The 24627-nt window shown below is 39.7% G+C and overlaps 1 protein-coding gene across 3 annotated transcripts in view; it reads right to left on the reverse strand.

Annotated features, from left to right (window-relative positions):
• Nucleotides 1-6409: 6409 nt before the first annotated feature.
• Nucleotides 6410-24627, reverse strand: part of rnf19a (ring finger protein 19A, RBR E3 ubiquitin protein ligase) — a 73833-nt gene continuing 55615 nt past the window's right edge. For all 3 annotated transcript variants that reach the window (XM_059971741.1, XM_059971751.1, XM_059971732.1), the window contains exons 6-10: nucleotides 17892-18006; nucleotides 14462-14620; nucleotides 13188-13401; nucleotides 11669-11812; nucleotides 6410-8184 (exon numbers count right to left, since the gene is read on the reverse strand). In XM_059971741.1, the coding sequence (XP_059827724.1) occupies nucleotides 7530-8184; nucleotides 11669-11812; nucleotides 13188-13401; nucleotides 14462-14620; nucleotides 17892-18006 (1287 nt within the window). In that variant the 3' untranslated portion in view covers nucleotides 6410-7529. The remainder of the gene's footprint in view (nucleotides 8185-11668; nucleotides 11813-13187; nucleotides 13402-14461; nucleotides 14621-17891; nucleotides 18007-24627) is intronic.

Consider the following 24627-nt stretch of genomic DNA (forward strand, 5'->3'; position numbering starts at 1 on the left):
TATATAGACCTTTCACTATTAGACAGGTTTCAGTGAGATTCCCCCCAATTCTCCTAAACTCAAGCATATACAGGCCTAGAGCCATCAAAAAACTCCTTATATGTTAACCCATTCTCAGAATCATTCTCATGAACCTCCTGGAACCCTCTCCATTTCCAGCACATTCTTGTCTTGCTTGGATAAGGGGCCCAAAGCTGCTCACAACAACTCCAAGTACATGTTAATCAAAAGTTCGGTTATTTCCCAGTAGTACAACTGGTACAATTATTACAACATGCATCTGAAAGGCTAACACTACAATCAGGAAACAACCGTAATTTACAAGCACAGTTAAGCTGATACACATGAACCATGACCCAAAAGACATGGTTCCTTCCATCCAAGGTGAGTAGTTAGAAATGAACACAGCCAAATTAATTATAATACAATTAAATAGTTCTGGGTAACTTTTAGATAGATAAAAGTAACATTGCCTTATGGGAACAGAACAGAGTCAAAAGTGATACTGCAAGGCTTTTAATAATGTAATAAATTGGCTTCAAAGTTTTGTCATCCACTTCCCATTGTAAAATATTTTGTCAGCCTATTAATTGGAAAGCTACACTGATGATGGAAAAAATAAAGTGCATACATTTCAAAAAGTGTAGAACTGGATTTTAGAAATCCATTTTAAAAGGTTAATGTGAAATTTTTGGAATTTGAGCGAATGTTGCCAATTGCAAATAAGCTCTCGTGTCTTGTATTTTCAGAATCAAGTTTTATTATTACTGCTTTATGTGACACAAAAGTTGTCATTTTGCAGTAGCAGACCATGCCAAGACAAAATTACTATAATCTTTTAGACACCGCACTCCCATCAGTGAATGAGACTGAATCTTCTGTAGTCATGTGAACAGCACAGACACAGCTGATCACCTGTACTGGGAACTAACCCATTTTATAGATGGCCATGACCCTCCCTCTATATTGAGCAAAAACAGGAATGACCCCTTAGCTATCCAATTATATGATTCTTCCTAGCCCCATCAGTTTATTCCCTAACTATTTGCTATAATCACAAGCTTTCATACTCTCTTTGTTAACAGTGACTAGAATCACTGCCTTTTGGATTTCCAGTTTACCACCTAACACGAAGTCTGCAACTGCTCCTGGAATAACGTCCAAGTTAACTCTCTCCCTCACTGATGCATTATAATGTCTTCATCTCATCCCACATCAATATTTCTAAGAGGCTGCTTTTGAAAATGTTTTCTCTTTGGTGTCTTTACTGACCTCCCTCACAGGGCCATAGAAAAAGTACAGCACAGAAGCAGGCCCTTCAGCCCATCTAATGCATCCAGAGCTATTTAAATTGTCTATTGCAATTGACCTGCACTGGGTCTGTACCCCTACCATCCACGTACCTACCCAAACTTGCCTGAAATGTTGCATTCAAGCTTGCATGCACCACTTGCACTGGCAACTAGTTCCACACTTTCATGACCCTCTGAATGAATAAGTTTTATCATATTCCTCTGAAACTTTTCACCCTTCATCCTTAACCCATGATCTCTAGTTGTAGTCCTACTCAAACTCTGTGGAAAAAGCCTGCTTGCATATACCCTATCTATGCAATTCAATTTTGTATACCACTTTCAAATCTACATTCCAAGGAATAGAGTCCTAACCTATACAATCTTTCAACATAACTCAGGTCCTCCAAACCCAGCAACAACCTTCTCTGCACTCTTTCAACCTTAGTTACATCTTTCCTGTAGGTAGGTGACCAAAACTGCACACGATACTCCACATTAGGCCACACCAACGTCTTATACGGCTTCAACATAACACCCATTCTCCTGTACTTAATACTTTGATTTACTAATGCCAATGTGTCAAAAGCTTTCTTTACGACACTATCTACCAATGATGCCACTTTCAATGAATTATGGACCTGTATTCCCAGGTCTCTTTGTCCTATGGCACTCCATCCCCTATCATTCACTTTGTAAGACCTACCCTGGTTGGTCCTCTGAAGTGCAACACCTGACACTTCTCTGCATTAAATTCCATCTGCCATGTTTCAGTCCATTTTTCCAGCTGGTCCAGATCTTACTGCAAGCTATGATAGTCTTCCTCACTGTCTACACCACCTCCAATCTTTGTGGCATCCACAAATTAGCTGATCCAGTTAACCATGTTATCCAGATCATTGATATAGATGACAATCAACAATCCAGCACCAATCATGGGCCTCCAGTCAGAGGCAACCATCTACTACCACTCACTTGCTTCACCTACAAAGCCAGTGTCTAATCCAATTAACTACCTTACCTTGAATACTGGGCAAATGAAACTTCTTCTCTGACCTCTCATGCAAGACCTTGTCAAATACCTTGCTAAAGTCCATGCAGACAACTTCCTCCTGCCTTCATCAACTTTCCTGATAGCTTCCTTGGAAAAAGTCTATAAAGATTGGTTAAACATGACCTACCATTCAGGAAGCCATGCTGACTATCCCTAATCAATCTATGTGTATCCAGGTACTTATACATGCAGTCTCTTAGAATACTGTCCAGTAACTTCCCCACTACTGATCTCAGGCTCATTGACCTGTAATTTCCTGGTTTATGTTTACAACCTTTCTTAAACAGTGGAACAACATTGGTTATCCTCCAATCATATGGCACCTCACCAGTTGCTAAGGATGATTTAAATATCTCTCTAGGCCTCCGGTAAATTATGCTCTTGCCTTCCACAGGGTTTGAGGGAACACCTTGTCAGACCCTGGGTATTTATCAACCCTAATTTGTCTCAAGACAGCAAACACCTTTTCTGTGATCTCTATAGAGCTCATGAAGCTGATGCCGTTTTGCTTCACTTCTATAGGCTGTCTCCTGAGTAACTACAGATGCAAAAACAAATGCATTTAACATTTCCTCCATCTCTTTTGGCTCCACGCATGAATTACCATTTTGATCTTCCAGGGGACCAATTTTGTTTCTTAAAATCCTTTTGCTCTTAACATATCTGTAGAATCCCTTAGGATTCTCTTTCACCTTGTTTGCTAGGGCAATCTCATACCTTTTAGCCCTCCTGACTTTTTTAGTGTTCACTTGCATTTCTTATACTCCATAAACACCTCATTTGTTCCTAGCTGCAAATGCACCTTCCCCCCCCCCCCCCACTCTTTAGCCAGGACCTCAATATCTCTTGAAAATCAAGGGTCCCTACATCTGTTATCTTTACCTTTTATTCTGACAGGCACATTCCTTTAAGACCATATGACATAAGAGTAGAATTAGACCATTTGGCCCATCAAGTCTGCTCCACCATTTAATCATGGCTGATCCTTTTCCCCTTCCTCAGCCTCACTCCCCAGCCTTCTCCCCATAACCTTTAATGCCACGTCCAATCAAGAACCTGTCAAACTCTGCCTAAAATACACCCAACGACCTGGACTCCACAGTTACCTGGGGTAATCCCCAAATTCACCACCCTCTGGCTAAAGAAATTTCCTGCATCTGTTTTAAATGGATGCCCTTCTATCCTGAGGCTGTGCCCTCTTATCCTAGACTTCCCCACCATGAGAAACATTCTTTTCGCATCCACTCTGTCTGGACCTTTCAACATTCAATAGGTTTCAATAAGATCCCCTCTCATCCTTCTAAATTCCAGCAAGTACAGGCCCAGGTATTTCTTATATGATAACCCTTTCATTCCCAGAATCACCCTTGCGAACCTCCTCTGAACCTTCTCCAATGCCAGAACATCTTTTCTTAAATGGAACCAGAACTTTTCACAATATTTTAGGCGAGGCCTCACCAGTGCCATATAAAGCCTCAGCATCCCTGCTCTTGTATTCTAGACCTCTTGAAATGAACGCTAACATTGCATTTGCCTTCCTCACAACCGACTCTACCAGCAAGCTAACCTTTAGGGTGTTCGACACAAGGACTTCCAGGTCCCCTTTGCACCTCAGATGTTTGGGATTTTCTCCCCTTTTAGAAAATAGTCTGCACATTTATTTATTCTACCAAAGTGCATGACCATGCATTTTCCAACACTGTATTTCATTCACCTCATCTGCAGCCTGTTTCCTCAATACCACCAGCAATTTTCTTACCTGCAAACTTGACTACAAAGCCATCATCTAAATCATTTATATACAACATAAAAAGAAGCGGTCCCAACACCGACCCCTGTGAAACACCACTAGACACTGTCAGCCAACCAGAAAAGATTCCTTTTATTCCCACTGGCTGCCTCCTACCAATAAGCCAATGATCTAACTATGCCAGTAACTTTCCTGTAATATCATGGGCTTTTAACTCTGTAAGCAGTCTCACGTGTGGACTCCTGTACTTTCAGAATTTCACCTTTGATGTCCTCCTGCTTATCAAGTACACCTTTGACAGAAAGCAGCCACACTTGCCTGATCCTTTCTGATACCATCAAAATTGGCCTTTCTCCAATTTAGAATCTCAAACCGCTGACAATAGACAATAGGTGCAGAAGTAGACCATTTGGCCCCTCGAGCCTGCACTGCCATTTTGAGATCATGGCTGATCAACTACTATCAATACCCGGTTCCTGCCTTGTCCCCATATCCCTTGATTCCCCTATTCATAAGATACCTATCTAGCTCCTTCTTGAAAGCATCCAGAGAATTGGCCTCCACTACCTTCCGAGGCAGTGCATTTCAGACCCCCACAACTCTCTGGGAGAAGAAGTTTTTCCTTAACTCTGTCCTAAATGACCTACCCCTTATTCTCAAACCATGCCCTCTGGTACTGGACTCTACCAGCATCTGGAACATATTTCCCGCCTCTATCTTGTCCAATCCCTTAATAATCTTATATGCTTCAATCAGATCCCCTCTCAATCTCTCAAGACCTGTCCTTTTGCATAGTTTGCATCTAGTAATCACAATGCTGTTAGTTTCAAAGTGTTCACTCATAAACTTCTGTCACCTGCCTTGTCTCATTCCCTAATATCAGATCAAGTATCATACTCTCCCCCTTGTTGGAAATTCTACATACTGATTAAGGAAACTTTCCTGAACAAACTCTATCTCATCTAGTCTTTTTACAGTATGTAAGTTCCAGTCAATGTGGAAAGTTAAAAATCACCCACTGTAAGAACCTTATGTTTCTTTCAACAGTCTGCAATCTCTCTACAAATGTATTCTTCAAAGTCCCTCAGACTGTTGGGTGGTCCATAATATAGTCATACCTTTCTTATTTCTCAGTTCCAGCCATAACGCCTCACTAAACGAGTTTTCCAGTCCGCCCTGACTGAGCAATGCCTTGATATTTTCCCTGACTAGTAATGCCACCCTTCCTCCTTTAATCCCTCGTTCCATTGCATTTTGAACAACGGAACCCAGAAATATTGAGTTGTCAGTCTTGTCTCTCCTGCAACCAAGTTTCACTAATTGCAGCTGATGACATTGCAGCTACAACACAATAACCAGATATGGTATTGATAGCCTCTGTCCTTAGACCACAAGTAAACAAGAAGTGAGCTTACGTAACGAACTGCTGCCACTGCCCACCTCCACTGTTGCAGGGCTTGGGGTAAGGGGTTTACACCTTTGTTTTATTCTACCACTGTCTGCAGGGAGTTTGTACGTTCTCCCTGTGTACTTCCTCCCACATCCCAATGACAATAGGGATTCATAGGTTAATTGGTCACATGGCTGTGAATGGTCAGCGCTGGTTCGCTGGGCCAGAAGGGTCTGTTACCCATGTTGTATCTCGAAATAAAAAAATAAACTTTGCTAGAGCAATTCCTGACTTTGAAGCTACATAGTTTAAGCTGTGCAATCATTCTAACTTGCTCATCAAATTTCAGTGAGTAATTTGAGGAGAAAAGTCAGTTCTTACCTTAATCAGACTTACAGAGTTATATTCCTGCCAGGAGTGTTAAAATAACCAAGGCAGTAACCCTGATAGAGTTTCCTTTCTAACCCAGTCATTGACACCTGAAAGTTGTCTTTGTTCAGCCAAAAGAACCCTGGCATTTTCCCAGTCTGTATGGCAGAGGTGCATAACCAAGTTAGCAGGAAGGAACAGACAGTTACAATTACTTTTAAATTAGTTATAGTCATAGAACACTACAGCACAGAAACAGGCCCTTCAGCCCATCTAGTCCATGCTGAAATATTAATCTGCCTAGTCCCATCGACCTGCACCTAAACAATGGCCTCTGTATCTCTCCCATCCATGTGCCTATCCAAATTTCTCTTAATTGTTGCAATCAAACCTGCATCTACCACTTCTGCTGGCAGCTCGTTCCATGTTCTCACTGCCCTGAGTGAAGTTTCTCCTCATGTTCCCCTTAAACACTTCACCTTTCACCCTTAACCCATAATCTAACTTGTGCATTTACTATTTCAATTAAACCAAACTTCTGCACATTATAAGAATACTCAACATTGGATTTTAATTGTATTTATTTTTAGATATGCTTCTTACAGTCAACCCTGTTAGGCAAACCAGCTGGCAAACAAATGTATAAATACCAAACTAAGCATATGCAACGTATTGTAACTGGCACTAGTGTTCTAAAGCTTAAAGAAAATTTTAAAAGATTGCAACTTGTTTTTTATTCTTCAAGGATAAAATTTCAATTATCAACATGGCAACATAAACCAAATACACACTGCATAATACACAAAAACATACTTTCATATAAGAAATTGATTTTGCATTTAAGTGAAATTCAACAGTGCATCTTTTAGCCGAGATTGCCTTTGAGTTTTATTAGTGTCTCGGTCCATCCAGGAGGAAAAGGCTATGGTCTTTACCTCTCTTTAATGCTTCAAAGCAATGTGCAAAATTCTGCACTGTGCTTTCAATCTGTAACAAACTGCACTAGCAGCAATCATCCGCTATGAATACTTTCTTTTTCAGAACAAGGAACCAGTTAAAATAGTTATGCAAAATAGTTTCTAAAGCCTGAGTATTGTCTTTGGTAGGCTAATAAAGGGTTATATCGTAAGATCATTTATTCATTATTCACAATTTTCATCCATTTTGTTAGCATTCTTCTGTGGTATACTGTGGTCAAAGCATTTTTTTTGAGAAGTATAAACATATCCTCAAATAAAGCAGGTATTAAATGTATTTTCCAAAAGGCACCAGGAAACAGTGAAGGAGAATGGGTCCGTCAATCTTCAATCATAGAATAGCCACAGTCAAGAACAATTTTTTGAATTTCTGCTTGCATTTTGGGATTTCTCCAAGTTCAGCTACATATGCTTCACACGTGACCGGAAAACGGACCACTGTTTCTCAGCCAATGTTACTGTCTGATAGATGCAACTCTTCTCCCAACCTTTAGAAGTTGAACTGGTTAGCTGGGAGCAGATCAGTAACAACACTTAACCCTAACACCTGAACTTTCTGACCTTCAAAATCCATGATCTTGTTGATTAATAAGCACCAGTTTCAATCAGTTATTAGTTTTCTTTTATATTAATCAGCATATAACTGTTAGCAGAACTGATTAGTGCCATTTATGATACAAACTGCAGCAGTGAAAGATTAAATTTCTGAATGAATTGCACTAGTCTGTTGCTGATTATTATTGGTTACATTTTCTGTTTCCTCATTGGCATTATTTGACTCTGAAGTTACAGCACCATTCTCCTCTGCAATGAGATTCAGCTGCAAGATTTCAGCACTTGGTCCATTTGCAACAGATGCCAGACCACCCTGTGATGGGCATGTCTCCAAACGATCATTCTCCACCTCAGGAAGGGGACTGACTGCTGAGAAACGACTATGATAATCACTTGAACCATGGCTACAAGATGTTTTCATGCTCTCCATATCAGATCCGCTAAATTCTGAGAAATGGCTGGAGTGAGAGTCTGCTACAGACGGAATACTGTCACTAAGTGACGGAGAATCAAATTCGCTCGAATTAGTGCTTCTTTGTTCTAATAACTGTGCGTCCATCTCTTCACGAGTTTCATTTATCTTCATACTGCCTCTTTTCTGTAATTTTCCTTTGCACTTTTTAGTGGTTGTTTCTTTGGACCATTTGGAGGCATTGCTTCGATTATCCAGAGGAGGGGCCGAAGTTAAAATGACTACATTGCGACCACTGTCATCCACAGCACTGCTTCCACTGTTGTGCCTCAACTTTGCAGGCTTTGACTCAATGTCAACTTGCACCTCCAGACTGTTCCCTTCCCTACATGGAAATCAAGAAATACAGATTTAACGTTAGTGATATCTAGAAATATTCCAACAGAGCACATTAATTAGAGAAAGGGTTAATGTATGAAGAGCATTTGATGGTTCTGGCCCTGTACTTGCTGGAGTTTACATGAATGGGGGGGGGGGGGGGGGGGTGGAATTCTCATTGAATCCTACTGAATATCGAAAGATCGAGATATAGAGTGGACATGGAGAGGTCATTTCCTACGTTGAGGGAGTCTACAACTAGGGGCACAGTCTCAGAATACAAAGATGTCCTTTTAGAACAGAGATGAGGAGGAAATTGTTTAACCAGAGAGTGGTGAATATGTGGTATTCACTGCCAGACAGGTGTGGAGTCCAAGACATAGGATATATTGAAGCAGAGTTTAATAGGTTCTTAATCAGTAAGGGCGTCAAAGGTTCCAGGGAGAAAGCAGGAGAATGGGGATGAGAGGGAATGATGGAATGGCGGTACAGATTTAAAGGGGGAATGGCCTGATTCTGCTCCTTTGGTCTTATGGAGAACTCTTTACTCATGGTTAATAGGTAGCAAGAGAACTGCAAGTATCAATTTGAAAGTTCACATAAAAAGCAAAACAATTAGATGATGGCCCTGTAATCAGCAACATTCTGAACTCCCTGATGTATACTAACGTCTTCAATTTAATATCAGTGATGGAAGATCTTTGAATTCTTTTGCTTTGTGTCAAAGATGTCAAATAACTTAAAAGATAATTTAGTATGACCAATTAAAGCTTATCTTGCCAAGTACAATCCATATTCCATGAACTAAAAACAGCTGGTAACAGGAATGTAACAGTACGTTAACATGTGAACAAATGCAGCCTTCAAAATAAATAGTTCACACACACTTTGAGAAACAGATCAACTGAAATGACTGATTTACAATAATGAATACTGCAAAGCATGATATTTTGCAAGCTTAATAACCAGTCCTCTAACAGACTACTTAAAAATGCTTCTGATAATTAGGACAATCAGAAGTAACATGGATACCCCCCACTGAATTTGGTTCTTTCAATAAAACAGAAGAGATTCTGCTGATGTTGGAATTCCAGAGCAACACACACAAAATACTAAGGAACCCAACTGGTCAGGCAGGATTTATGGAGGGGAACAAATAGTTGATGTTACAGGCCGAGATACTTCATCAGGACTTACTCTGTTAATGTTTTTAGGCAAACCAGAAATGTTCCTCCCCTTTGGATATTTACAAGAAGGACTTTACTATTATAGATGTTCAAAAACTTTCTATACTTGACATAAATAGCAGGGCTCAATTTAATAACAGCCTGCCCACATAGATATGCTTTCTTTTACAGTTACACATTGAATATCATAAGACCATAAGACAGCCATTCCATCATAGCTGATTTGTTATGCCCCTCAACCTCATTCCCCTGCCTTCTCCCCATAAACTTTGATGCCCTTATTAGTCAAGAACCTATCAAACTCCACTTTAAATATACCCAATGACTTGATCTCCACAGCTATCTGTGGCAATGAATTCCACACTCTCTGGCAAAATAAATTCCTTATCTTTGCTTTAAAGGGATGTCCTTGTATTCTGAGGTCGTGCCCTCTGGTCCTAAACTCCCCCATTGCCTCTAAATCTATTGCATTTAAAATGCCTTATTCAGAATGGAAAGGTATTGTAGTTCCACTTGCTCAAAATGGATAGTCAGACTACAACGTGTTGCTATTAGAGTGGTTCTATATTTACCAAAAATATTAGAAATGCAGATATTTCCTCTCTGGAAAAGTATAAAGTTTCAAAAAAAAAGGCAGCGGTTCAACTATGAAACTGAAGCCAGCATTAGCAGTGGGACAAAAATACATCCAAAAATTAAAAGGAAATTCTATACAAGAGAATCTTGAGTCTGGAACTGCCCTGGTCAGGTTCTTTTGTGTGTCAATCTTATCAACCCAAAGTTACAAAAGCTGCTTTTTTCAGAGCATCACACACAAAATGCTGGAGGAACTCAGTAAGTCAGTTAGCATCTGTCAGCAGATCCTGCCTGACCTGCTGAGTTCCTCTAGCAGTTTGTATGTTTGCTCTGAATTGCAGCACCTGCAGAATCTCTTGTGTTTATTTCAATTTCTAAGTACAGAGCTTCATTTTGATGAGCCTTAACATTTAAAAAAAATATGACTAACATAATGGAAAGCAGCAAAGGCCAGCAATTTAAGGATTATACTCAGAAGTATTTTGTAATTGTGAGTACATGCAAGACCACAGCTGGCAGTATCATTTGCAACCAGTCTATGATGCAACTTTCACTGTTCTCACACTGTGGAAGGCTGAAATGCACATTTCACCTACATTTCTCAACTTAATATCAGCACTTTTGAACTAGCCACTAGGCTCACCAAGCCCACTGAGTACAATTCAGCTGCCAAAATCCTGTACTGAAGTGACTGCTTTCAAAGTCAAAGTAATTTCATTATCAAATGACCGTATACCATCCTGAGTTTCATTTTCTTATGGGCATTCACAAAGTAATAGAATGAAAAACTACACAGACCCCACTTGGAGTACTGTGCTCAATTCTGGTCACCTCACTACAGGAAGGATGTGGAAACCATAGAAAGGGTGCAGAGGAGATTTACAAGGATGTTGCCTGGGTTGGGGAGCATTCTTTATGAGAACAGGTTGAGTGAACTTGGCCTTTTCTCCTTGGAGCGACGGAGGATGAAAGGTGACCTGACAGAGGTATACAAGATAATGAGAGGCACTGATCCTGTGGATAGTCGGAGGCTTTTTCCCAGGGCTGAAATGGCTAGCACCAGAGGGCATAGTTTTAAGGTGCTTGGAAGTAGATACAGAGGAGATGCCAGGGGTAAGTTTTTTTTAAAACAGAGAGTGGTATGTGCGTGGAATGGGCTGCCGGCGGTTGTGGTGGAGGCAGAAACAATAGGGTCTTTTAAGAGACACCTGGATGGATACATGGAGCTTAAAAAAGAAGAGGGCTATGGGTAAGCCTCGGCAGTTCTAAGGTAAGGACACGTTCAGTACAGCTTTGTGGGCCGAAGGGCCTGTATTGTGCTGTAGGTTTTTTATGTTTCTATGAACAAAAACAGATAAACAACCAACGTGCAAAAATAAGTAACATTGAGAACACGAGTTGAAGAGTCCTTGAAAGCGCTTTGTAAAAGGTAAATAATTAGGTGCACAATACATTCATTAGATTTGAGACTAAGAGGGACTCCTATAAATTCACATTCTTTGGCATTTCTTTTCAGCATTAGTATTGCGAGCAGTAAGGCACTGTCAAAGAACTTCTGAAAGCAAATGGGAGATGGCTAATTCCCAGTAACTATGAGTCTTTCTTTAAAGTGATTTTTAAAAAATCACATTTATTTCCAGTGTTTCACCACTTAAAACAAAATTAGTAATTTAAGCATTTTAAATATCACAACATAATTTGTTAAAAAATATCAGCAAAATAGCAGACCTGTCCTGTGGGTTGTAGGAGTTGATAATTGATCCGGCCATGGCCCTTGTGCTGGCATTGTCACTGATTGTCCCAATACTGACCGTGCCTGACTCACCACTGAGACTATATTGCTCCTTCTGGATATCTGCTTGCACTTCTAACCTACAATGAGTGGAGATAACAACAGAAGTTAGAGGAGGGAAGAACAGTTTGCCTGGAACACAACTTCTACAAGATGACAGCTTCAAATTATTTAGTATCAATGAAAACCAAATTTCAGTGCTCTTGAACTTTACCTTTTTTTACCTTTGTACATTTCCTAAAATGGAATAGAAACTTTGCTTAGATATTAATAGAGCACAGAACATTACAGCATAATACAGACCCTACAGCCCATAATGTTGGACTGACCATTTAACCTACTCTAAGATCAATCTAACCCTTCCCTCCTACATAACCCTGCAATTTTTAGCCACTTCGGCCCTGGCTATCAACTCTATCTCTGCCTCTTATCATTCTGTACACCTCTATCAAGTCACCTCTCACCCTCCCTCACTCCAAACAGAAAAACCCTGGCTTGCTCAACCTATCCTCATAAGACACTCTCTCTAATCCAGGCAGAAACATCCTGGTAAGTCTCTTCCGCACCCTCCCTAAAGCTTCCATGATCTTCCTGTAATTAGGTTACCAGAACTGAACACAATATTCCAAGTGTGGTCTAACCAGGGTTTTATAGAGCTGCAACATTACGCTGGTGCTCTTCTCCTCAATACCTCGAGTACTGAAGGACTACATACCATTTTCCATTTTAATCACCCTATCCACTTGCTCAGCATAGATCCCTCAAGTTGGACAAATAGAGGAATAGAGCAGCAGTAACTTTGTGAACTGCAGCTGTGAAGGTTATGCATGACAGAATTAATCAAGATGATGCTTAATATTAAAGATAGTTTCGTCATCAGTTTATTTATTTTTAGCCTGCTCCCACAAAATGGTCAGAATATGAAACATTACTAAAATAGTTCAGGAGCTAATATTTTTACTTTCAAGTTACTTAACGGCATGAGATTTAACAGGAAGCATTGGATCAGACTACCATGGGATTCACTCAAGTTGGTAACTAAGTGACCTTGCCCCTGCACCACAGCATTCAGTGGCGGATTCATTTATTTGCATCCAGTCACATTCTCTTCCCTTCCACGTTGTTAAGTCCAAGTAAAGAAAGATTTGCTTTACTGATCACACATACTTTGAAATATACAGTGAAACACATTGCTTCCATCACATCAGCTAGGATTGTACTAGGCTATATTTCCCACGCCAACACAGCATGCCCACAACTCACTAACCCTAATGTACACATCTTGTAGGAGGGAACCGGAGCACTCGAAGTCACAGAGAGTAGTGGGAATCGAAGCCCTGCTATAAAGTCACGTGCTAACCGCTACCCTCCCAAGCCACCTTTAAATCGCATAAGTTTTTATTATTAAAAGATTTGCTTAAAAGAGCACATGGAAAAGAAATCTGGAAGGCTTACCTATTGAAACAGTTGACCATCGCGCTCCCAGAAAGACTCCCAGTGATACTCGCTCCAGCTAATGCCATTGTGCTCGCTGTTTCACTCAGGTTGTCTCGTATTACCCCGATTCTGTCCATGTGACTGCCACTGGCACTCAAACTGCCTGTTAAACCCCCGACACTTCCTTCTCCAATACTGGGGTTGTTCCGAGCTTCCACCACAAACGTCGTATCTAGGTGGACAAATAGCAGCACAACATTTCACTTGCTAGCAATTATAACTCTGAACATATATTACAAGTCACCTATGGAGCTTTCTAACATACATTTTAGATAATGAAAACATGCCTACAGCTTGGTGAGTGCACTTGTACCCTGCACTGGGAAATTAGAAGAACAATCTGTGCAAAAAAAAAAAGTAAATCTAAATATAATGTAGTCAAAATTCAGAAAGGCCGAGAGTGGACATGGAGGGGATGTTTTCAGAAGTGACTAGAGGACACAGCCTTAGAATACAAGGACATCCCTTTAGAATAGAGGTGAGGAGAATTTCTTTAGCTAGAGCATGGTGAATCTGTGGAATTCATTGCCACAGGTGGCTGTGGAGGACAAGTCATTAGGTATATTTAAAGCAGAGTTTGATAGAATTCTGATTAGTTAGGGCACCAAAGGTTATGAGAAGGCAGGAGAAAGGGGTTGAGAGGGATAATAAATCAGCCATAACGGAATGATGGAGCAGTGTTGATGGAGCAAATTCTGCTCCTAGTTCTTATGGTGCTGGAGAAACTCAGATGGTCATGCATCAATGAGAAGAAACAAACTGTCATGTTGGTTTGAAACCTGGACCAGGATTGAGAGTGGAGAGGCAAGATGGCCAGTCGAAAGAAACGATTCCAAGGTGAATGACCATAAACACAGGAGCAGAATTAGGCCATTCAGCTCATCGTCTGATCCACCATCCCATCTGGGCTAATTTATTATCACTCTCAAACCCATTGACCTGCCTTTGCCCCTTAACCAACTGCGTTCAGTTATGAAAGCAGACATTGTTCTCAAAATGAAATTTAACATGTTGCCCAGTCACTTCTTAAAGCAATGAAAATGTGTTTTGTTTTAAACAGAGCAATTAAGCATACTGAACACAAGAGATTCAGCAGATGCTCACAATCCAGAGTAACACACACAAAATGCTGGAGGAACCCAACAGCATCTATATTGGGGATTAACAATAGACGCTTCGGGCCTACTGAAAGTAGCTAGAAACATGGGAAGGAGTAAAATCAATTTGCTTACCTAATGCTGCATTTCCTCTGCCCGCATTATCATTCTCATCATCGAACTCTATCCGCACACCCTTTCCAGTGCCGGCAGAAACACCACAGCCACCACTACGGCAGAGGGAAATAGGGACCACTCCATAAACATATGCTAACATAATGGGTACTCCAATGCCTGTGAAGATAGAATACAAAAAGAAAGTTACTTAACAACTAAAAAACACACAATGTCTGTGACTGTTAGTGGTAGGATTTTTATGCGCTGCACTACATGGATTTCACACTGCTCTTTCACATTAATTTAATAGAGATACCAGAGTTAATAAACATAAAAATAATCTGGCCCATCACTTTGGTAACAGCAAATAAGCCTCAAGTCAAGACAGGCCAGTCCATGCGGGTAAGCCACCATTTCCTACTGCTAAACCGGATGACTGATGAAGACTGATTCTTCATTAATAACACACAAAATGCAACAGGTCAGGCAACATCTATGGAAGGGATATGAAAAGCGTCAACAATTATTCACGAGTCCTCATGAATGATTTCAGCCCAAAACATCGGCCCTTTATTCCTTTCCATATTTGCTGCCTGACCTGCCGTGCTCCTCCACCATTCTGTGTGTGTTGCTCTGGATTTCCAGCATCTACAGATTCTCATGTTTCTAATTCTTCATTAGTTTTTGCTATAACTGGCCTATGCCCTGCGTGCTAGTTTTGTTAATGACCAGGCTTGTGTTATTTGGCAATTCCCCACTTACAAACAGATTATATTAAAATCTGATTTTCTATTAGAAACCCAAAATGCACTAACATATCCAACACCTCTCAACAGTCATTCTTTTGAGTTTCACTTTCGTTTCTAATCAGTGTCAACTAGGCAAAAACATCAACAGTTGCACAATATCAGTCAGTTAGTTGTCATTTAGTCTTGGTCTGTCCTGTGTTTTTGTGATATCATACTGGAGGAACATTGATTCATTTCTTAATGCATACATTACTAAATGACAATAAACGAGGACTGAGTGTCCTCATAATCTAATCTAAAAAAGTTTTAAAATATGAAGTACGTGCAGACACTGCTAACCACAGACACACCACACTCTGAAACTACTGACCACCTAACACCAATGCAAAAAAAAAAATCAGGAAAAAATTAGCCAATAGTCTTCATTTTGACCACCACCTTGGCCACTTTGACCATATGTAACAAGGTCAAAACCTCAGTATCCCACTCTGTGGTAGTTAAGAATGCTTTCAGACAACTCATATTGCAGATTCTTCTTGCTGGAGGAACTCAGCAAGTCAGGCAGCAAACAGTCAACGTTTCAGATCGAGACCCTTCATCAGGACTGGAAAGGGAGGAAGAAGCTGAATAAGTGGGGGAGGGGAAGGAGTACAAGTTGGTAAATGATAGGTGACACCAGGTGAGGGGAAAGGTGGGTATGAAGTGAGAAGCTGGGAGATGACAGATGGAAGAGGTAAAGTGCTGAAAATGGAATCAGTTAAGAGAGGAGAATGGACCATGGGAGAAAAAGGAAGAGGGGCACTAGAGAAAGGTGATAGGCAGTTGTGGAGGAGTAAAGCGGCTGTCAGAATGGGGAATAGAAAAACAGAGAAGGGGGAGGGGGAAGAAATTACCAGGAATTGATGTTCATGCCATCAGGTTGGAGGCTCTCCATATGGAACACAAGATGTTGCTTAGTAAGTAACTCCACATCAGCAATAAACGCTAATCATGCAAAAACGTTCTAATAATTATCCACTTGGTGTTCAAAATGCACATATAGATTGTTAACCAATACCAACCCTTTGTGGAACATGGTCATCTGTTTCACAATGGTGGTTAAAACAAAAAATGCCAAAAGAACAAAATGTAGGTGGAAATAAGGTAAGAAAAAGGGAGAGGGCAGAAGGGAGAAGTTACAAGTTAGAGAAATTGATGCTTATGCCGTCAGGTTGGAGGCTACCCAGATTATGAGGTGTTGCTTCTCGACATGGGAGTTGCCTCGTCACGACAGTACAGGAGCCCAAGGACCGACATGTCAAGAGTGGCAATGGGAAGTGGAATTAAAATGGGTGGCCATCAGGGAAGCCCACCTTTTGTGACAAACCGAGCAAACAGTGCTCAATGCATGCATACATTTTGCAAAGTAGAAATCCAGAACATTAGTACTGCTACGAGCACTCATGGCTGCCTTGATATGGCAGCAGTTTGGCACAGCAACTGAAGCATAGAAAAGTACTTCAAAAATCAGACAACTGGATGCAAAACATTCTCTTAAAGCCAAAGCACTCCTTTTTTGTATGGTTTATTACCAAGAACATGGCAAATGAGGATCAACTTCTAAGTCATACCACTGCATTTCACTAAGTTATTCACTACTGATGTTTTACTGACAAAGATCATGGGCACTCAAAACCAGCAGCAGAGAAGGAGTTTAGCTTTAAAAAAAAAACACAAATGTTCATTTCTGTGCAATTGCTTCCTTCCGGCTCAATATCTTAGAATCTAACATTTTTAGATTTAAAAGTATACTTTAAAATCAAAGGAAAGAATGTTCTTTGTAAGTAAACTCATGAAACCATTGGACATAGGAGCAGAATTAGGTTATTCAACCCATCAAGTAGCTCTGCCATTCCATTATGGCTGATTTATTATCCCTCTCAACCCCATTGTCCTGCCTTCTCCCCATAACCTTTGACGTCCTTACTAATCAAGAACCTATCAACCTCAGTTTTAAATAAACTCAATGATTTGACCTCCACGCCCATCTGTGGCAATGAACTCCAGATTCACCACCCCTGACTAAAATTCTTCCCCATCTCTGTTCCAAAGGGACACCCTTCTATTCTGAGGTGGTGCCCCCTGCTCCCAGATACCCCCCCATCCTCGGCACATACACAATATCCAGGCCTTCATTCTTCTGAACTCCAGAAAGCACAGTGCAGAGGTATATCAATTGCTCCTTTTACCCCCCATGGCAGAGACAACTAAAAATTTGTTAAAAAATACCCAAGTAATTTACTATTCTAACAAACACAGCCTAGGATGTAACACATTGCTTCCCTCAGATTGACTGCCATTTATTGGAAAGCAAAGCCATGAGCAGAATAAGGAATGTCTTTTGACAAATTAATATTTTGTCCACCAATGAAGATTCAAAATTACACTGATAAACAGTGGAGTACAAAATGCACAGATTAGAACTGCACACTAGGGCAATCCCGTTCGATTAAAGATGCTGCATCACTGTATGACGTTTTCCATTGTCTGTGCTCTAATTTAGTCCAAAATAATAAAATGGAATGGTAGAATAGACACAATGAGCTAAGTGGCCTAATTCTGCTCTTGTCTTATTTACAAGTAGCAAACACAGTTATGAACATATCCAACTTTTATCCAATATTGTTAAATAAAAATCTCCGATGCTAAAGTTTCCTTACCAACAGTTACTGCAGCAACAACAGGCGAAACAATGACTGACAATGTTACACCTCCAGTGATTGCCAAGTTCCTTTTGTGCTTTGAAATGTCCTTTCCCTCGTAGCGATTATGTATCTAGAAAACAACAAAATCTTTAAACAGGTGTTTGGCAGCTTTCTTTTGTTAACACCATATTCCAAACTAAAGGAGGAACTGTGCGCAGGGGAATTTTTTTCTTCAATTATACTGCTATGAAATGCCTTGGGATATATTACAACACCAAATGCTTTAGAAATGCAGCTGCTCTGGGGGGAACTCAAAGAACAAGGCTAACAACTAAAGATAATTCCTTTATAGTTTATATGTAACATCACACAACACTGCACAGGCACATAATCAAATAGATGTCAAATCAGCAGCAAAATTAGAAGAAAATAAATACTTACTCAAGCATAGATTTTAAGGAGAGTCTTAAATAGAGACTAGAAGTAAAGAATTAGAAGCCCATGCAGGCATTTAGCAATAAGCATTCACAGGAACCAGTATAACTTGCAATTTTCACATCTGAGTTTTAAACACTTTAAAAATACACTTAAAACACTTGGGAGTTTCAGGAGAAAAGATCCCAGAATGAAAAGATTAACAGCTAGATGGCTCTGGGCCTGCACTCGCTGGTGTTTAGAAGAATGAGGAGGCATCTCATTGAAGACTATCAAATAGTGAAAGGCCTAGACAGAGTGGACATGGAGAGGATGTTTCTGATAGTGGGGAGATCTATGACCAGAGGGCCTATTCTCAGAATAGAAAGACATCCCTAGAACAAGAGATGAGGAGGATTTTTAGACAGGCTGTGGTGAATCTGTGGAATTCAATGCCACAGATGCTGTGGAGGCCAAGTCATGGGGTATATTTAAAGCAGTGGTTCATAGGTTCTTGAATAGTCAGGGTGTCAAAGGTTACAGGGAGAAGGCTGAGAATGGGGTTGAGAGGGATAATAGATCAACCATGATGGAATAGTGCAAGATAAACTGGATGGGCCAAATGGTCCAATTCTGCTCCTATGTCCTATTGCCCTATGGAAATTCTGCTTTAATATAAATTTCAGTACATGCATGCAATTTTACATCTAGAGTACTGACAATTATTTGATTAAGCAAAAAATCTTTACATGGTCACATTTAAAATTGATTCCAAAGAAATTATACAGTCTTGGTTCTAACAAAGTGGAAAAAAAATGCCCTTTCAGCAGCTGTATTAACACTAGTACATTTCTCTTTTAAATTACCCAAAAGAAGAGCAGGGTTCTTTTTTAAAAGCTGGAGGCTTTATCTTGCTCTGACACAATCAGTAAATGTTGCAATTTACAGGAACCTTGATTCAACTCCAGACCTTATGCCTGCTCCTAAAAACTTAATTCCCAAAGCAGGAAATTCTCAACTGTTAGACAAGTTAAGTTTTTCTTTTCTAAAAAAAAAGAGAAATTTTAAGTTCAATTACCACGTAGGCATGAAAAGGTTCTTTCTTTTGATGCCACTGATATTAATATAATTCAAAGTGATTAGGTAATGAAATTACCACACATGCTTTCTGAAAATATTGCATTACTTTTTGTGGCAACTTACACTCCACTCTCTCTATTTTTTCATTGATAGTCCCCTCCCACTAATAAATGAATCTAAGTGTTCATAACAACATACAACAAATTTCAATCACAATATAAAACAACTAAACATCATACAACTGATTTTAAGGAGAAATTAAAGGGCAAAATAAATGTTGCTAAAGAAATGTCAGACAGCACAGCAGCACACAAAATATTGAACTAGGCTGAGAGCCACAGAATGTTGCATAACATTTCCATGACTAGCAGGACCCATTTTTTTTTCTCTGTATTTTTTCACCCTACTGCAACGGTTTATTTTGGGGAAGGGAAAACAGGAGGTCTGGCTGATTTTTATTCACAGGATTAACATACACATTTAAATATTGTCAACATTACACTTTCTATCCAATATTGTAAACTTTATCTGCAGTGTGAATACTGCTCCACATTCTCCACATCTGCATTTTCTACTTGCGGGTATAACTGATGAAATGAACTGATCATGAGCTTGAAGCCAAAAGTTAATCCTCTTAAAAATCGTAAGTATCAGTAATGCACTACGCAATACTGAAGGCCATGTGCAAGTGATCATTGTCTGTGCACCTTTTTAAGGTTACATGCAAGCAAACTTTTATTTTAAAAGGTTATTTCCTTAAAAAGGCAAGCAGCAGTGAATGGAGAGGTGGGTAATGGCTAATATTTTACCTTCAGTAATACATTACAATACTAATGTCAGAATCAGATTTAATATCACTGACATACAGTATGGCATGAAATTTGTTTTGAGGCAGTACAGTGTACTACATAAAAATACTATGTTACAAGAAATACAGTATATATTAAAAAATTAAATTAGTAGTGCAAAAAGAGAGCAAAAGAAGTGAGGTACTGTTCATTGGTTGGATCATTGTCCATTCAGAAATCTGATGGTGAAGGGTAGAAAGCTGTTTATAAAACATTGAGTTTGCATCTTCAGGTTCCTTTACCTCCTCTCCGAATTATTAGTAATAAGAAGAGAGCATGTCCTGCGTGATGCAAGTCCTTAATGATGAATGCTCCTTTTTGAAGGTGTTGCCTTTTGAAGATGTCCTCAATGGTGGGGAGGCTATGACGGAGCTGGCTGAGTTTACAACCATCTGCCACTTTTTCTGCAGATGGTTGTAAACTCAGAATGAAGATAATGTTTTATCTTCCGTGATATTGGTTCTGCACAAAGCTTATAAAAAGTGCTTTTATATTCATTTAGGTGGCTTGGGTGAGGGGGGAAAACCAAACTGAGATGGAGACTTCTAAAACAGTAAAATAATTGCCAAAAAAAATTCTGCTCTTCACTACTGCTGCCTGACAAGACTATGCCCAATTTTTTAGTGCTGTAGTTCTTCTTCAAAGGTTATTCTGACTGGGAATGTAGGCAACAAGTGATTGACAGCAAGGGTTACACAATATGAAATTTCAAAGATTTTAAATCATAGAAAACACTTTAAGACTGGAAATAGGGATTTGTTTTCAATTTTCCTGCCCTATACACAACTCCTTCAAAGAAAATACATTAACAACAGGGACATTTCTCAAACATAATAAATAACCACAGAGTTATAGAGTAATTTAGCACAGAAACTGGGCCTTCTGTCCAACTGGTCCATTAGGCTCATTCCACTTACTATGCTCCATGAGATTAAACTACCTCTCAGAGCTTTTAAATCTCTACCCGCTTGTATCCGTGCCACCAGTTTTGGACTCCCCAACCCCAGGAAAAAACCCATGACATTTCTCCTCATCCACACTTCTTGAATTTATAAACTTCTGTGAGGTTACCTCGCATTCTCCTATGATCAAAGGAACAAAGATCAAGCCTGGTCTACCTCTCCCTATAACTCAAGCCCTCTAGTCTTGTCACAAACAAGAGAAAATCTGCAGGTGCTGGAAATCAGAGCAACACACACAAAATGCTGGAGGAACTCAACAGGTCAGGCAGCAAATATGGAAAAAAGTACAATATGAAATTTCAAAGATTTTAAAATCATAAAAAGTCCTGAAGGGTTTCAGTCTGAAGCAATGACTGTACCTTTCTCCCCCCATTGATGCTGCCTGGCCTGCTGAGTTTCTCCAGCATTTTGTATGTGTTCCTAGTCTTGTACACTTTCTCCAGCTTGATGACATTTGTAACATACCCTCGGTAAATACCCCAACAGAGATGTGAATACTCTTTATTAACTATATATAAGGGTTAACAGACAAAGACCATTTGATGGCTCCAGACCTGTACTCACTGGTGTTCAGAAGAACGTGAGAAGATTTCAATGAAACCCATCGAATATTGAAAGACCTACATTGAGTAGATGTGGAGAGGTTGTTTCTTACAATGGAGGAATCTAGGACCAAACAGCACAGCCTCAGAATAAGATGATGCCCGTTTAGAACAGAGATGAGGAGGAATTTGTTTAGCTGGGTAGGGAATCTGTGGAATTCACTGCCACCGATGCCTGTGGAGGTCAGGTCAGTTAGTACACTTACAGCAGATGTTGATAGGTTCTTGATTAGTCAAGGTTATGGGGAGAAGGCAGGAGAATGGGTTTAAGAGAGATAATAAATCAGCCACAATTGTACCTCGGAGATGATCAAAAAGGCCAATGGCCTATTTCTGCTGGTATGACTTATGGTCTATATCAGTGGATTGCAATGATTTGTCCCCAAGCCCATAAATAACATTTTTCCATCGTAAGTACCCCACCCAAATATTTTATTTCCTCCTCGAGTTTCACAGTACAACCATTTCTTCTGATTCTTCAGAAAATTATTACCAGCTATGGGCAAAATGACAAGAGTACAGCAGTGATGTAGCAGCATAGCATTCAAGAGAACAGAGCTCAAATCCCAACATGGTTGTGGTATTTATCTGCAATTTAAAAGAAGTCATTAGGAATGACCATAAAACTATCAGTTTGCCTGACTTACGAGCATCCTTCAGGAAGGAAAGATCCTATCACTATCCTGTCTGAGCTTACTTGCGACTCCAGACCCACTAACATGGTACCCTTTCAAATGTCCTCTAAAACAGCCGATGGTGCCGCTCTTTGGCAGTTACTGCTGGTCTTGTTAGCAATCCTAAAAGGTGAGTAACAGTAACAATCCTGCTTAAAATTCACTGGTCTGTCAAAAGAAAACTCTGCCACATCCTCTCTCACTTCCACAATCACTCCAAACTGAAAAAAAGCATTGTAAATGGTTTCTTAAACTGCCAAATACCCTATTATGTGTTGCTCACTCACACTTAAAATTAAAAGGCATAAAATTCAACATCAGTGCCTTTCAAACTAGATGTCTGTCTTTTCCATCATTCCAAATATTCCTCTGAACAACTCAACCTACAAGGAAAACTTAAGCTCATTTGGTACGACATCCTTATCTGATAATGTTACTAGCAGCACATTCCAGTTAAACCAACGAGTTATTGGATTCAATATCAGATTTTCCTAGTGGAAAATTGCTTACAGCCAGATGCCACATTAAATAACAGTATGCACTTTTTGAAATGCTTCGGTCTCCATCTTTGACAAAGGAAGAAAGTAGAAATACTACACTAACAAATTACTTCACATGTCTGTGGAAGATTCCTGAGATGAGTAGGATAACATTTTTTAAATACCTGTTGGTAATGCTTGTTAATTCTAATTTCCGGCAAATTCAAAAGTTAAACTGTATTTGAAGTATTGTATAAAACTGTTTCACAATACATTGTCATTGCTTCTGAGAGACATTGGAGATTTGGAACTCAGATTCTTGATTTACAGAGGTAGTCATTTTAGAGCTCACCGATTCACCAATTTGAACGATAGGTCAACTATCATGTATCCAGGTGGCTCACAATCGGAAGATGAAGTTCTCATTAAACTGAATCTCAAGTGGAAAAATAACATGCCAGCCTACATATGTACAGGAGATACCTAATAAAGTGGTTACTGAGTGCACGTTTGTGGTTGGCTGCTGTAACCTATCTACTTCATGTTCAACGTGTGTGATGCTCTCCTGCACACCACTGTTATAATGCATGGTTATTTGAGTTACAGCCTGGTCAAGATTGGTCATTCTGAACCAATCTTGCCATTCTCCTCTGTCTTCTCTCATTAACAAAGTACTTTCGTCCACAGAACTGTCATTCACTGGATTTTTTATTTTGCTGCTCGCACCAACCCCATGAACTCCAGAGACTGGAGTTCATGAAAATCCCAGGGGATCAGCAGTTTCTGCGATACTCAAACCACTGCATCTGGCACCACAGTCAGACTTAGATCACATTTGCTCCCCATTCTGATGATGTTTGGTCTCAACAACGACTGAACCTCGACCAAGTCGACATGTTTGATTTGCTGCCATACAACTGGCTGATTAGATACTTGTATGAACGAGCCTGCATAGGTGCACCTAATAAAGTGGCCACTGAGAATATAATGGATGTGCATGGCTTGTTGAGGATAATGCAAGCCTTACTTGTTGTTTAGAACCCCAAAGCTTACATCATAAAATTTCAAACTTTGTATTCTTACAGAACTTCCCAGTTCATCACAAGGAGCATTAAAACCATTTGGGGTGGGGGGGGGTGGGGGGTGGGAGAAGAGTTCTTGAAGGTTCATAAATAGGGATCCATGCTGAAAGGAGACATGAGGGTCATTTTGATGATTTGCTAAAGTCTATTGGAAATGCACTTCCAACAGACTAGGCCAAATAAAGACATGCACAACACAGTCAGTTTTCTTTTTGTGGATACTAGCTGTAAAAATTAATTGCTACCATGTTTCTGTGAAACTTCCTTAAGGCAAACTAAAGGCAAGACTTTTAAATATAGATTTTGGTAGGCTTCGTTGCAGTGTCAACTAGGAGAAATAATATGGAGAAATTTATGTATTAATTTTTATTCAAATTTAGAATAGGCCTTGAATATTTTAACAGCTATATAAATAGTTAATTTTATGCCATATTTTAACATTTGTCAGTGTTGCAATAATTCTGAGTTGCTGACAGTGTTACATTTCCTGCAACTGAAAGAGAAAGATCAGCTGAATATGGAACAATGTAAAATCTCACTCATTCTGCAAAAGTGAGTTTGGAATGCTTTTTAAAAAGCTACAAGAGTCTTATAATTTTTGTAAGCACTT

Source organism: Hypanus sabinus, chromosome 1 (genome assembly GCF_030144855.1).
Source record: "Hypanus sabinus isolate sHypSab1 chromosome 1, sHypSab1.hap1, whole genome shotgun sequence".
Taxonomy (NCBI): domain Eukaryota; kingdom Metazoa; phylum Chordata; class Chondrichthyes; order Myliobatiformes; family Dasyatidae; genus Hypanus; species Hypanus sabinus.